This window comes from Denticeps clupeoides, chromosome 19 (genome assembly GCF_900700375.1).
Source record: "Denticeps clupeoides chromosome 19, fDenClu1.1, whole genome shotgun sequence".
In the NCBI taxonomy this organism is placed as follows: Eukaryota; Metazoa; Chordata; class Actinopteri; order Clupeiformes; family Denticipitidae; genus Denticeps; species Denticeps clupeoides.
In genome coordinates this window covers 1,787,940-1,803,019 of record NC_041725.1, presented here as the reverse complement: position 1 = coordinate 1,803,019, position 15,080 = coordinate 1,787,940, and the positions used below count along the sequence as shown (strand labels likewise).

The 15,080-nt window shown below is 41.2% G+C and overlaps 2 protein-coding genes across 2 annotated transcripts; one reads left to right on the top strand and one right to left on the bottom strand.

Moving 5' to 3' along the window:
* Nucleotides 1-490: 490 nt before the first annotated feature.
* Nucleotides 491-2,113, bottom strand: LOC114769460 (somatostatin-2-like). Its single transcript, XM_028962490.1, has 2 exons — nt 1,032-2,113; nt 491-893 (listed from the first exon to the last, which is right to left on the bottom strand). Exons 1-2 carry the CDS (start codon nt 1,176-1,178, stop codon nt 687-689), a joined length of 354 nt encoding a protein of 117 aa, XP_028818323.1. The 5' UTR covers nt 1,179-2,113; the 3' UTR covers nt 491-686.
* A 5,245-nt stretch (nt 2,114-7,358) lies between these two features.
* On the top strand, nt 7,359-9,315 carry LOC114769597 (speckle-type POZ protein-like). Its single transcript, XM_028962785.1, has 8 exons — nt 7,359-7,492; nt 7,599-7,747; nt 7,844-7,971; nt 8,241-8,406; nt 8,495-8,550; nt 8,728-8,850; nt 8,922-9,064; nt 9,186-9,315. Exons 1-8 carry the CDS (start codon nt 7,359-7,361, stop codon nt 9,313-9,315), a joined length of 1,029 nt encoding a protein of 342 aa, XP_028818618.1.
* Nucleotides 9,316-15,080: the final 5,765 nt, after the last annotated feature.

Genomic DNA, 15,080 nt, shown 5'->3' with positions numbered 1-15,080 from the left:
CTCTCAAAGACCTAGAAATTAATCTAAGATGTGAAGAAGGCAACTTAAACCCTTATGACTCCTAGCACTGTGTTTCTATTTATTCTTTTATGATTTCCCATAAACGCATTCCCCATAGGGTACAGTTCCAAGGAAAGGAAAGCAATAAATCCAGGCACCTCTACACAAGATGTCCACATGACTACACCAAACTTCGGGTTCTCCAGCCACTTCCTTTAGATCCCAAGTGGAATGTCTTTATTGTGTGTACCCTAGCTATAGTACAGTATCAAATATCACAATATACATTTAGATAGACACATACTCAGAAATTAATGAATGAATTAATAAGTAACTGGTGTAGTAACTGGACCAGAAGACCCAAGTACAGGTACTGAAAAAGAGCTTTGTTCACTGTACACATGATGGTAAAGGAGAATAAGGTAATGGAGATTAAGGTGATATTCATATGATAATATACTTTACCCCATATAGATATTTAGAGTGGCACATCTGTGTACACAAAATACAACCAAAGTAAAGATTCAATCTTTCTTTTATTTTGTAATTACATTATTACATTTTCATTTGTTAAATTCTAGTAATTAGGAAATTAGAGGCAACACAGCCAGGATATGATTTTGACGTATTTTAGATTAGGGGATGGCATATCTGACTGAAAACCATTTTAGAGGTCAGGTGTGACCTCAGCAGGAAGTGCGTCCCTTCCAGTAGAAGTTCATGCATCCAGCTTTACGGTCTTTGGCTGGTGTGCTGTTGGAGTCTATGGAACGTTGCAAGTCCATGCGAACGTCCTCCTTGTCCCCCAGTGCAGATACCTCACTCTCCTGAGACTCGCCCTCAGGCAGAGACAACTGTGAAAGCAGGTGCTCCACTGCTCGCTTATTCCACTCCTATTAAAGGGAGAACAGACACATTTCACCACATAATATTTAGAAATATTCATCCTACATCCATTCAGACTATGTTTCAGAATAAACAATTCAGCACGTTCTGTAATTATTTTTTTTTCACATGGTGACCTCTCTCACCTGAGTCGCCAGTCCAGCGGTGCGTGCTCTCTGCAGGAATCTGTGGTACCGGAGATCCAGGTCAGGCTGAGAGGAGGCACTGTGGTTGAACAAGACCAAGGACAGAGCCACCAGGGCCAGGGAGCTGTGGATCCTACAGAACCTCATTATGATTCAGGCTCCTGCTAACTTTTGGAGGTCCTTGGTCTCTGCTGCAGGGTGTTGGTTGTGACGGAGTCCAAGTTGCATCTCTTTTAAAGCACTGAGGGTGGGCAGCAGAAGGCCAGTTTGCCTGGCAATCATGGAATGCTGTGTCATAAAATGCACCAATGTGAAAAGATGCTCCTCTGGAAAGTGCACTTGCATAAACACTGGAACATTGTATAATAGTAAAAGAAAAAGGAAGTAAAGAAAGTTAAACAGACTATACATTTGTTTGTGCTTATTTTGGGTTAAAAAAGGATTTATAGTGAAAATTTATTGTGTTTTATTCTGTTCCTTGGTACAAAATGTCCATATGAACTGGACCAATGTGTCCATGACTCTGGGAATATGTGAAGATCCGCAGAGGGGCAATATACCAATTAGACTGGTTAAGTAATTTTCATAGCAAACACAACAGGGAAATGTGGTGGTGTTAGAGGTGGCTACGGAAAAATGCAGCTTCTAGACATGGACTTGCATTAATGCCCACACATGTATGCATGTGCTTGACAGACAGAGAGGAAAAGACATGGAAAGAGAGTAATGGTGCAAAGAGAGTGATGGTTGAGTAAGGGGCAGGAAAGAGAGTGCTAATTGAATTTCCCTTGAAAAATCTCTTAAATGCCTTACCCAGGAATGCAGGTCTATCTACGTTTTACATTTACGGCATTTATCAGACGCCCTTAACCAGAGCGACTTACAATCAGTAGTTACAGGGACAGTCCCCCCCCCCGGAGCAATTTAGGGTTTATTTGAAACGATTGAAGTCACCGGACAGGATATGTAGTCACCAGAGTAGATATGTATATTATGAGTGTATTCTGTATCCTGTATTCACATGAAATTATGTACCTGAGTGATTTCCAGACATGTAACATATCTAGTTTAGTGGATGGAGAATGATGTGCGTGTGTGTGTGTGTGTGTGTGTGTGTCTATATATATATATATATATATATATATATATATATAGACACACACACACACACCAACACACATATATACACACACACACACACACACACACCATTCTCCACCCACATGTAACATATCTAGTTTAGTGGATGGAGAACGGTGTGTGTGTGCGTGTGTATATATATATATATATGTGTGTGTGTGTGTGGATGGAGAATGGTGCACACACACCATTCTCCATCCACTAAACTAGATATGTTACATGTACACACACCAATACACACACACACACACTTCTCCATCCACTTAACTAGATATGTTACATGTACACACACCAATATATTGTATGTATATACAGATTTTTTGAATACGCTCATCCACTGTTTTCTCAGACTATTTATTGTATAGTGAACTTCTGATATTACATAGTTGGCATATTTTCTATGATATTTATGTTTTGCTGCTCTTGTACTGTCATTTTCTGCCATGACAATGTAAATTACCAACTTGATAATCTTTTCTTATCTGACGTCTGGTCACCCTACCTAACAGTTAGGGGGAGCATTTTTGTCAAGGTACCCAGGATATTCTAAGTGAAGTTATTGTCACATGTGATACACAGCAGCACAGCACACAGTCTTTGAGCAGTGGGCAGCCATGACAAGAGCCCGGGGAGCAGTGTGTGGGGACGGTGCTTTGCTCAGTGGCACCGGGATCGGGATTCGAACCGGCAACCTTCTGTTTACGGGGCCACTTCCTTAACCGCTAGGCCACCATTGCCCCTCCACCAATACTACATCAGCAACATGTAATTATGTACCTGGGTGATTTTCAGACATCTGCCATACTTCTTAGCCTGAATAATAGAGGAGAACAATATTTCCTGGTACCCAGAATATATGGTTCCCCCCCGTTAAAACTGGCATACAGGAACTCTTGACCCCAGTATTAATATTACTACATGTAACATGCAATTATCAGCAACATGCAATTATGTACCTGACCTGCTGCCTTGGAAAACCATTATTGTACACCTGCAGCATGTGTGGACAACCAAAGATTATGGACACCAGTCAAACTTGCATCGCATGTGTGCCACACTGAAAGTGTGTGGAGGACTGGAAGGAGGAGCAACAGCCGAAAAGAAAAAAGGACTGAGAACTAAAGGTGCCACAAAACGACCTGCTGAGATCATTTCGAAGAACCTCTCGTTAACACAAGTGAGTGTTAATGAGCACAAGGCTGGAGATCATTCTGTCATGCTGATATCATTGTTCTTCCTCTGTTAACCATGGTTACCTGAAAGGAAACATGTGCAGTCATCATTGCATTTCATAAAAAAGGCTTCACAGGCAAGGATGTTGCTGCTACTAAGATTGCACTAAAACCAACCAATTATCACATAGACATAAAATGTGAGTCCATCTACACGCACAGTGAGGCCAAGACTTTGCTAGGATGGCCTGGTGTCAAGAAGGGCAGCAAAGAAGCCACTTATTACCAAGAAAAACATAAATGACATGTAATATTCTGCAAAAAATATAGGGATTGGACTGCTGAGGACTGTGGTAAAGAAATTTTCTCTGATGAAGCCCCTTTCCGATGGTTTGGGGCATCTAGAAAAATGTATTGCTGTCACGTGCCAACGGTAAAGCATCCTGAGACCATTCATGTGTGGGGCTGCTTCTCATCCAAGGGAGTGGGTTCACTCACCATTTTGCATAAAAACACAGCCATGAATAAAGAATGGTACCTCCGACAGCAACGTATCCCAACCATCCAAGAACAGTTTGGTGAAGTAGAATAATGCCTTTTCCAGCATGATGGAGCGCCGTATCATAAGGCCAAAGTGGAACAAAATGTTTTGGGTCCATTGCCAGGAAACTCCCCGGACCTTAATCCAATCAAGAATTTGTGGTCAAACCTCAAGTGTATGAATGATAATAATGTCACTGCTGACCTTGGTTTCCTAATCCCATATTTAGTAGATTTACTTCCTGTTTTTCAAGAGTTCTTTTAAAACTATTATTATTATAACTGATATTACTATTATTATTTTAATAATTTGTTTAGATATTTTAGGTCCTGTTTTACCTAGTTTATTAACTGGAATTGTATCCTATGTGATTTTAACTTTGCTTTGAATTAAATTCTGTACAGCACTTTAGTGGATTGTTGTTTTTTTAAAGTGCTTTTTAAATAAAATTGATTGATTATTTGAACTGTATTGCAGTTATGGTCCTCTACGACTTCAATACGAAGAGTTGACACAGTCATGATCTGGACAGGCGACAAAATGAGAATCAATACAAAAGATCTCATAATCCCTGTCCAAAAGAAGTGGATTTTGATAAATCCCACAAAAATAAAAGAAGTATACTAGTAAAAGTAATAAGCCTATACATTTAAAAACCAGCCTACTTTATTTTTAAAAATAATCTATTTTGAAGACCTGGTGGTAAGAGTCAAGGTCAAATTCACATGTGTACCTAGAGGGAAATATTTCTTAATTAGAGTTTGATAAATAAAGGTTATTGTGCTTTTGTAACAATAAAATGCATTTTTTTTTTGTGACTCAAAATATGAGTCATGGCCACTACCCCGCCGGGCCATGGCCACCAGTTTTTAATCGGTTTGTTCGATTAGAGTTTCAAAATCTGAAACCTCTTGGTGTGAAACCTCACAGTGCTTGCAGTACAGTACATCCAGAAAGTATTGTTATAATATTTTGTTCTGTTACAGCCTTATTCCAAAATGGATTCAATATTTTTTTCCCCAGAATTTTGTTCTGTTACAGCCTTATTCCAAAATGGATTCAATATTTTTTTCCCCAGAATTTTGTTCTGTTACAGCCTTATTCCAAAAAGGATTCAATATTTTTTTCCCCAGAATGTTTTTTCCCCATAATAACAACATGGAAAAGTTGAGGTTTAGGCAAATGTATAAAAAAATATGAACTGAGAAACTGTACTGTTAATATTTTCCGGATCCACTGTATTAGGTAGGGATGCCTCGATAGCACATTAATTAGCATAACCTCCCAGTGGAAAGACAAGAGTTGCACTGTCACTGTTTAATTTATTTTATATAATTATTTATTCTGTAATATGTTGCATACAACATGCTTTTCATTTTAAATAAATGTTCTTAATTACAAACTAGTCCCTTGTTATATGACTAAAGCTGTTACCTGTAAATTTAAATAAAGTTTTTATTAAGTACTCTGTATCGGCGACTCGATACTGAAATGCAAGTACTCGTACTCGTTTTCTAAAAAAGTAGTATCGGTGCACCCCTAGTATTAGGTGCTTAATGATTAGTATAAGTTAACTTCTACTTGATAAGTATGTTAGCATGTACAGTTAGCATAGCACCGCAGTGAACCCTCCCCCTTTTGTGTTCGTGTCCCTTTTTATGTTGTGGTGTAGAACGACCCGCCGTAACGCCGCTAAGTGACGAGATCTGGCCTTTTCCCCGAACACGTCCGGCTGGGTTTTGAGACTTGTCTGGATAACAAAAATTCTCTCACATTATCGGCTTCTATACTCGTATCCGTGCTACTAAAACAACGCAGTTCGGCAGCATTTTACATGTCAAAATGAATTTGTGGCTCCCGGTGCTTTCTGGTTTGTGGAAACCGGATCCGAATGACTCTTTGAATGAGTTTGAGTTGTACGTGGCTGCCACAGGAATGGATAACAAGCCGGGCACCAGGAAAGTTGTGCTGCTTCTTACAGCAGCGGCTCCCCTGGACATCGAAGTCTTCCAACACTTTTGAGTTCCACGAGACTGCAGACAAAGAGAAGTAAGAATTCCACAATAATCTGTATTCTGGTATTCAGTATCAGACCCTGATGTCAGAAATGAACAATCTGTCACATAATGAAACGTGGAGGAAACAAGCATGTATTTATTGTAAGGGGTCATAATTAAAAATGCCACAGTAATTTTCCACATTAACCTGTATTCTATGTCAGTAGGTGCTGCTGTCAGAGTTTCTAGACGTTTTGCAGTATTAAATCTGGACCCTGGGAAATGGAAGGATCGAGCCTCAATTTGCTCTACTGGCTGCTGGGAGTTTTTTTAAGGTGGACCGGACAATTCCAATCAGACGCCACCTTCAGGCTCGTGGCATATTTTCTCCTAATTTCTCCTTTTTTTGTCGTGTACATGCTGAGGTGGTGAGGGGGGTTTGCACAGCACTTGCGTTGATCGCGCCTACTATTTTAGCGCTGAATCCCGCGGCAAGAACAGCGTTTTTAATGAAATTGCATTCAGTCTGCGTTACGTCCACCTGTACAGAAGTAAGTGATTGAGGTCGGGTGAGCTCCATTTTTCTGAATAAATGGCATCATGAAGAAAACCGCTTCTATCCTGTCTAATAATAAAAAAGTTTCAGTCTACCTTAAATATTAGAATCGGCGCTGCGCTGCACGCGGCGTCGTTGTCATGGTGACGGAGTTTATTATGAAATGCGGATTTTTAATATTAAGTCAGAACTGAAAGCAAGAAGCAGCGTATGCGGTGAGTAGAAGTAGAAACTTTGTAGCTGCCATGATTTACAGATAAAATACTGCAGCAGTCTGCCATTTATCCACCCGACAGCAGTTTAGCTTTGTACCGACTCTCATAGGAATATCCACGCAAATGGCGTCATTTATTTACATAGTTCTGCGAATTCACGGTTCATTTCCATATATTCCATACCTTCACAGTTTTAAAAAAGACAGAGAAAGTACTCTGTGTGGTGAGTGAGCAGCACATGGAATAAAAACATTTACTCTTCATAGTCTGGTTGTGTGACTGTAGTTTGCTGTGTTTACCGTTTACTTTTACTGCTAAGGAAGGGGAATTCGACGTTTCTAGATATAATTTCACTACAAATTCATCTTTCTGTTCTTTAGTCACGTGGTTTTCTCCCTCTCTGGTTGCATGTTGAGATGTTGAACAGAGATCGCTTTATAAACCTGTTTGCGCTTGAATATCAGGCTAAATATGACCTCATCATCACTGTTATCCAGTCTTGTCCTGTGCAAATATTCAAATATGTCTCTTTATGTACAAAATTCTTCATTATCTTCACTTCATTGTCTCTATCTTTTTATTTAATTAGATATTTCAGAGATTCCAGAGAGACGAGGTTGATTAGAGACGAAAGGTTCCAGAGAGAAGAGAAGAGAAGAAAAGAAGAGATTTCCAGAGAATAGGGATTCCTGATCCAGCAGTGGAGATGACCAGCATCCGCTGCTTCACACAGTGCAAAGCTGAAAGGTTTTCATTGACCTGGTCCATCACTAACTTCAGCTTTGCAGACTGCTCTTTGGAGAGCAGTATCTTCACCAACAGCCGAGAACAGTTGAAATGGTAGGTGTGGCGTCCCGGAGGCTCTCAGTGCTGGACTGCTGCTCGAGGCTCTGGCTCTAGGTGGCGTCTTTCTCACAATGCATTTCTATTATCTCTGTCTTCTCAGGTCCCTGTTCTTGTGCACGAATGGTGTGGAATTCCAGAGGTTGTCTTTCTACTTTCATCTGGTCAGTGGTCCAGAGACAGGTGTCCGTTTCAAGGGCAGGATGGCCATTCTGAACAGCGGGAGGGAGAAGAGGCCATATCCAGAGGTGAGTCCGTCAAAACAGTGAGGAACACCAAGTGTGTGTGTGTGTGTGTTCCCTCACTTTCTGAACTTACATAGCCTATTTGTGTGCTTTTGCTCTGCAGACATGGGCAAAGCTGAGTCCCTGATGGAAGGTTTTGCCTTCGGATTCCCCAACTTCGCCAGAGAGGATGACATCATGGCCGTGGAAGCGGGAATTCTTCAGGATGACACCCTGACCTTGACCTGTGAAGTAAGTTCTGTCTGCATAACCACACTAGGGCTGTCCCAAACAATTATTTTTTGATGATAAATCTTGCGAATATTTTTATGATGCATCTGACTATTCATTTTTCTTAATCATTTTGATTTGATACTCTATTTCCACATTAATTGACTAATATAGCTATTTATCCATTTTGTAATTTGGATATCGGAATGAAAAAAACATAAATTTAATTCCAATACATGTTTATTGCTCGTAAATTCAAAATTAGTAACTGCTCTGTTGGCTTGTTGTAGATCTATGTGTTGGGTTGTCCTGAGAACACCCAGATTCAGCAGGTGAAGGTGCCCGACTGCAGCATGGCTGATGAGCTCGGGGACCTGTGGGACCAGTCCCTGCTCTCCGACTGCTCTCTGGTTGTGGGAGGACAAGAGATCCAGGCCCACAAAGCCATCCTAGCAGGTACCTTTCTCACATGTGCAGAAACACCAACAGTGATTGGTGGAAGTGGCGATCTAACATTGGTCCTTCTCTTTCTCTCCCTCTGCAGCTCGCTGTCCAGTCTTCAGGGCCATGTTCACACATGACATGAAGGGGCGTCGGACAGTAAGTCTCTGTCCTCTCTCCCTCTGTCTGTCCTTAGCGCTTGAACTGTAAATATTTTGCATGTTACAGCAGAAAAGAAAGATTCAAAAACCTTGATCTCCTTGGTCAAAACTCTGGCTTATCTCTTACTGCCAGTGTTTGGAACCGAACGTATCTCAGCTCTGTTTTCCCCTCTAGAACCGTGTGGAGGTCCAGGGGGTGGAGCCGGAGGTGCTGAAAGAGCTGGTGACCTTCATCTACACCGGCAAAGCACCCAACCTTCAGGACATGGCCACCGAGCTCCTTGTAGCAGCCGACATGGTAGTTAATGCCCACACACACACACACTCAGTCAGTCAGCAGGGTCTCAGATGTCTTTTTCTATCTCCCAGTATCTCCTGGAGCGTCTGAAGAGGATGTGTGAGGAGGCTCTGTGCCGGAGTCTCACGGTGGAGAACGCTGTCGACATCCTCATCTTCACCGACCTCCTCTTGACCCCGCATCTGAAGAAAGAGGCCATCGCCTTCATCAAGAGGTGGGTGACGCTCCCACAGCTCATTTACTCTGGACTGTTTCTTAGTTTCAGAAGATAGATGGTTCTGTGTAAATCTTTCATAGACAAGACGCTTCATCCTTTTTCTCCCTTTTTATTTCAGCTGTATTTTTGACATCGTGGAGACACCTGGATGGGAGAACTTGCGGAAAAATCATCCTCACCACATCGGAGAGCTGAATCATGCCCTGTTCTCTGTTAGGGCACCAGCCAAACGACCTCGGCTTTTTTAATCCATTACAAATGTAAGATGTTTTTACAATATGTGTTTTATATTACATGTTTTGCAGGACCTGGAGTTTTTTCCCCATCTTGAGGACACCAGAAGAACACCATGGCGTTCCAGGACGTCTCAGGATTTTTTCATTCTCTTTAAGTGAGTTAGTAATATTTTTATTTGTTTTATTCACAGCCCTGTCGTTGTGACAGTTTTAATTTCACATAATTGTTAGAAAAAACAAACATTGTCTTGCACACCCACATACATAGTTTAAGTTGCACTTTAGTATTGTTGCTGTATTTAAACTTAGTTTAATCACATTATATGTATTTATTTTTTATTATCACTTGTAAGTATTGTAGTAGTTTTTTTAAAAGTTAAGCTTGGTTTAATACTTTAACCGCTGTTCTATTGTTTATTTATTTATTTGTTTATTCAATTTAATATAAGTAATAAATTGCCTCTGCCTGTCACTGCTGTGACCAGCTTCCCAGAGGCTGTAAGTAGGTAAGTTAGTTTTGACAGGACTGAATATAATTAATATGATGCCTGTATGTTGATGTGTGTTTTTCTGGTGACACGGTAGTACAGTGCTGCTGCCTTATATAAAGAAACTGGGTTCTAGTATGAGGCGCCCCCTAGGTCATATATCAAGAACAGCTCGAACATATTCTTTACACATACAGACCTCATACACACACCAAATAGTCCTCACCTGTCCACACACAAACCTTGCACACACACAACACTTATTCCTCACATGTTCACACACCACTTATTCCTCACACGTCCACACACAACCTCTCACACACCACTAATTCCTCACACGTCCACACACAGACCTCGCACACACACCATATTTTCCTCACATGTCCACACACAGACCTCTCACACACACCACTTATTCCTCACACGTCCACACACAAATTCCACACACACCACAGTCTTCACACATCCACACAAACCTCCCACACACACCACTTATTCCTCACACGTCCACACACAGACCTCGCACACACACCATATTTTCCTCACATGTCCACACACAAACCTCCCACACACACCATATTTTCCTCACGTGTCCACACACAAACTCCACACACATGACACAGTCTTCACGCATCCACACAAACCTCACACACACACCACTTATTCCTCACATGTCCACACACAGACCTCGCATATACCTGGCCTGGCTTCTTTCTGTGTGGAGTTTGCGTGCACTGCCCGTGTTCACGTGGGTTTTTCTCCGGGTTCTCCGGTTTCCCACACAATTATATATTAAATAATTTATTTTACTATTTGAAATCTCACTTGTAATTGGTTTAATTTGGCAGTTAAATTTAGTCTAACTACTGGTTGTTCTATGAACCAGTATGAATTGGCAAACCAAAAAACCAAACCCCGGTGGTGTAACTTGGAAACATATTCACTTCCCGGTGAATATTCCAGGTTCAAACCCTGGCCTGGGTGCAATAATTGGTTTGCCCTCAATCATATAACTGACATAAAAATACCTTATTGGAAATAATAAAATAATGCATTTAATGCGCCCTTATCCAGAGCGCCTTACAATCAGTAGTTACAGGGACAGTCCCCCTGGAGACACGTGTGTCTTGCTCAGAAACATAATGGTAGTAAGTGGGGTTTGAACCTGTGACTTTGGAGCGTACACCTGGTAGAGTTTTGTGTAGTTGACACATGAAAGTTTGTATGTGTATTTGTGCTGTCATCATTCACAGCCTTTTTTTTCTTAATTATGATATTAGGAGGGAGCAGGGGGGGGGGATTTGGACATGGATTGAGAATGAAGTAATCCAGGTGAATTTGTCTGAAAGTTGAGTCATGGAAACTGGACTTTCTTTCTTTAATGTAGAGACGTTTCATTCTACATCCACAGAACTTTGTCAAAGCAAGCACAGCACATGGTGACACAATGAAATGTGTCCTCTGCTTTTAACCCATCACCCTTTCTTATGGAGCAGTGAGCAGCCATGACCAATGCTTAGGGAGTGTGGGGATGGTGGCACCTTGGCAGTTCAGGATTCGAACGTACAACCTTCTGATTACGAGTACGTTTCCTTACCCGTTAGGCCACCACTGCCCCATAAGAAACTATAGAGCAGTAATGTCACCACAACTTGTAACAATAAAACAAAAGCATTTTGTATAATGTATTGGAGTAATTTTCAAAGTCAGGTATCCTAAAGTATAGTACATAGACACAAAATAATATTTTATAAAATAGGAAATAATATTTTGGATATAAAATTAGACATTATCACATTTTACACCTGAAGAGATATTACTATCATTCCTCATGTCATTTTGGCAAGGGTCAGACAAGGTCAGTGAAAAATACCACACAGGTAAAAGGAACAATAATACCTCATCATGAAAATAAAAGTTGTAAAAGGTGGTGGGACCTGGAAATGTAACAAACTATGTAACTGAAACATTTATTTTTCCTGAAACTTGCCTGGAAAAGAGCACACAACATTAAAACATTACTAAAGTTTTGACTGAAATCATGGTATGGTCTGATTAAATTAAAATAGAACATTTTGGCAATAAACATTTAAAGTGTTTGTGCAAAATGAAAAATTGCAATAATAAAATAACCTTTATCTCGACTGTCAAATATGCTGCCGATTCCATGAAATGTCAGGCTGTGGTACACAGCACAGCACAGCACATGGTGACACAACAAAATGTGTCCTCTGCTTTTAACCCATCACCCTCAGTGAGCAGTGAGCAGCCATGACAGGTGCCCGGGGAGCAGTGTGTGGGGACGGTGCTGTGCTCAGTTTCACCTTGGCAGCTCGGGATTCGAACCGGCAACATTCTGATTACGGGGCCGCTTCCTTAACCGCTAGGCCTTCTACCAGGAAACAGGATAATGTCTGAATCACATCCACATCAACCCTGCAATGGTTAACTGACTACAAAATCAAGGTTTTGCCATATTCATCTCAATACCCTGAACACTACTGAAAACCAGAGCGAGCTGGAATACCTAATAATAATAAAGTGAACTGATTGTCACATGTGATACACAGCAGCACAGCACACGGTACACACAGTGAAATTTGTCCTCTGCATTTAACCCATCACCCCGAGTGAGCAGTGGGCAGCCATGACAGGCGCCTGTGGAGCAGTGTGTGGGGACGGTGCTTTGCTCAGTGGCACCTTGACGGATCGGGATTCGAACCGGCAACCTTCTGATTACAGGGCCGCTTCCTTAACTGCTAGGCCACCACTGCCCTGAGCAGAGGCTTCTGAGCAAAGGCTTCTGAGGCCAACCTCAATTTGCCAAAATAGCAGGACAAAATATTAAATGAACTTGAACAGGACTGTGAACAGCTTGCTTGAAGTAATGTTCAGAGACCGATTTCTCTTTTGATCTCAATTTACTGTAATGTTGGACTGTTACTGAATAGCTTAGTAGGCCTTATTGCTCACAGACACCTGTCCTTGTGGAAGAAGCTTTCATCATATTACACCAGTCCGTCCTGCTGCAAAGCTTTCCAACAGCATGATGCTCCCAAGCCCAGTGGCAATGTTGGTGTTCTTTGGTATGCAAGCTACGCCCTTTTGGTTCATGTGTAGTCCCATGGTGTGCTTTGATGTTGAACATACAGCCGTTTGGAGATTCATCCCAAGAATATTTTAGATTTGAGAAGATACACAATTTTTTACTTGGTTGATTGTCAGTGTATGTAAGCATCTGACTTTAACTGTAGATACTAGTATGTATCTGTAAGCACCCTTTTTGATAAGGTATATGTGTTTTATCCCATCTTAAATGTGCTTCCTATATGTGTAGTAGCCAAAAATAACAAAATAAAAATACACAAGAAACTACAAACTATTAATATATGTACAGCATATGTATCAAATGTCTCTCCTACTGCTGACTGACCCCACAAGGTTGGCTATGTGAAAAATGCATGTGAAGGGAAACCTTATAATAATAATAATAATAATAACTAGAAACCAAAATTCCAAGAGAAATTTTGATGGGCCTGATGGGCGTTTTTCGTAGGAGCGTGGGCATAACCCACGGCAGAGTCATTAAAGTGATAGAGCAGGAAGTGATTTGTTGACGTACAGAACATGTTGAAAAGATAGCATAGTAGCATATTAGTGGTAGCATTCTAACATCAAAAATGCTAACAGGGCATGGCCAATGTGAGTCACATTAAATTTGGTGTTGTTTGAAGCATGTTTAAAAATTTGCATGTTAACATGCTAATGCTAGCATGCTAATATCAAAAATGCAAACAGGGCGTGTCCAAGATGTGTCATGTTAAATTTGGTGACGTTTTGAGCATGTTTAAAAATTAGCATGTTAGCATGCTAATGCTAGCATGATAACATCAAAAACGCTAACAGGGTGTGGCCAAGATGCGTCACTATAAATTTGTGGCCTTTGGAGCATTTTTTAAAATTAGCATGTTAACATCAAAAACGGTAAGAGGGTGTGTCCAAGATGCGCCACGTTAAATTTGGTGATGTTTGGAGCATGTTCAAAAATTTGCATTTTAGCATGCTAATGCTAGCATGCTAACATAAAAAATGCTAACAGGGCGTGGCCAAGATGCGTCATGTTAAATTTGGTGACGTTTGGACAATGTCAAAAAAATAGCATGTTACCTTAAGGAGTAACATGTTAGTGGCCGCAGGACACGGCGTCCCTAATAAAGTGGCAGAAAGACAGGACGTCCCTAATAAAGTTACCGAAGGACCTTTGCGTTCCTACTAAAGTGGTCGAAGGACCTTTGCGTCCCTACTAAAGTGGTCGAAGGACCGGGCGTCCCTAATAAAGTGGCTGTAGGACAGGGCGTCCCTAATAAACCTGTCAAAGGACAGGACGTCCCTATTAAAGCGGCCAAAGTACCGGGCGTCCCTACTAAAGTGGTCGAAGGACTGGGCGTCCCTAATAAAGTGGCTGTAGGACAGGGCGTCCCTAATAAACCTGTCGAAGGACAGGACGTCCCTATTAAAGCGGCCGAAGTACGGGGCATACCTAATAAAGCGGCGGAAGGACAGGGTGTCCCTAATAAAGAAGCAGAAGGCCGGGCGTCCCTAATAAAGCGGCCGAAGGTTAGGGTGTCCATAATGAAGTGGCAGAAGGACAGTGCGTCCCTAATAAACTGGCTAAAGGACTAGGGGCTTCATAATGTGGTTGATTGGCATCCTAATGAAGCTGCTGGTTTAAGATGCCATTGAATCACAGTGCTGGCGCTGCTGCTGTATCAGTACCCCTTGTAGGACCCCTTTGCTGGCAATGACACAGTAGCAGTACCACTTAAAAGGGGCCCCATTTTACCAATGCTACCAGTGCTAAAATTAGCATTCATTTCAATGGGAAAAAAAACCCTGTTTGAGCGTTAATGGCTCGGCCACGCCCACTCCGATCGCTTATAAAAGTAATAGCACACCTCACACAATAAAGTACTAATTTTTGATATGTAGCACGCCGGTGTGCGTGCTTCCGTACGACCCGCATTAAGTGCCGAAAAAGGCTGAAATAATAATAAATAAATTTTTTTTTGCCCATTGACACTTTTTTGTTTTTGTTTTTTGTGCATAATCCGTACATCAGACAGAGACAAACCATATGTCAAAACATCGAGATCTACGAGACAACATTAAAAACTTTTTTGTATGTCAAACCATTTGGACACAAAGTAAAAAAAAAAAGTCCAATTTTGAACTAGGATAATTAACGCGTTCCGAAATCACTTTTTGGGGAATTGCGCACAAACCGTAAGT

Coding starts and splice junctions, on each gene's coding strand:
- LOC114769597 (XM_028962785.1), top strand. CDS start 7,359: ATGACCAGCATCCGCTGCTTCACACAGTGCAAAGCTGAAAGGTTTTCA. Junction 7,748..7,843: donor GAGGCCATATCCAGAGGTGA/GTCCGTCAAAAC, acceptor TTTGCTCTGCAG/ACATGGGCAAAGCTGAGTCC. Junction 8,551..8,727: donor ACATGAAGGGGCGTCGGACA/GTAAGTCTCTGT, acceptor TTTCCCCTCTAG/AACCGTGTGGAGGTCCAGGG.
- LOC114769460 (XM_028962490.1), bottom strand. CDS start 1,178: ATGAGGTTCTGTAGGATCCACAGCTCCCTGGCCCTGGTGGCTCTGTCC. Junction 894..1,031: donor CCGCTGGACTGGCGACTCAG/GTGAGAGAGGTC, acceptor TCCCTTTAATAG/GAGTGGAATAAGCGAGCAGT.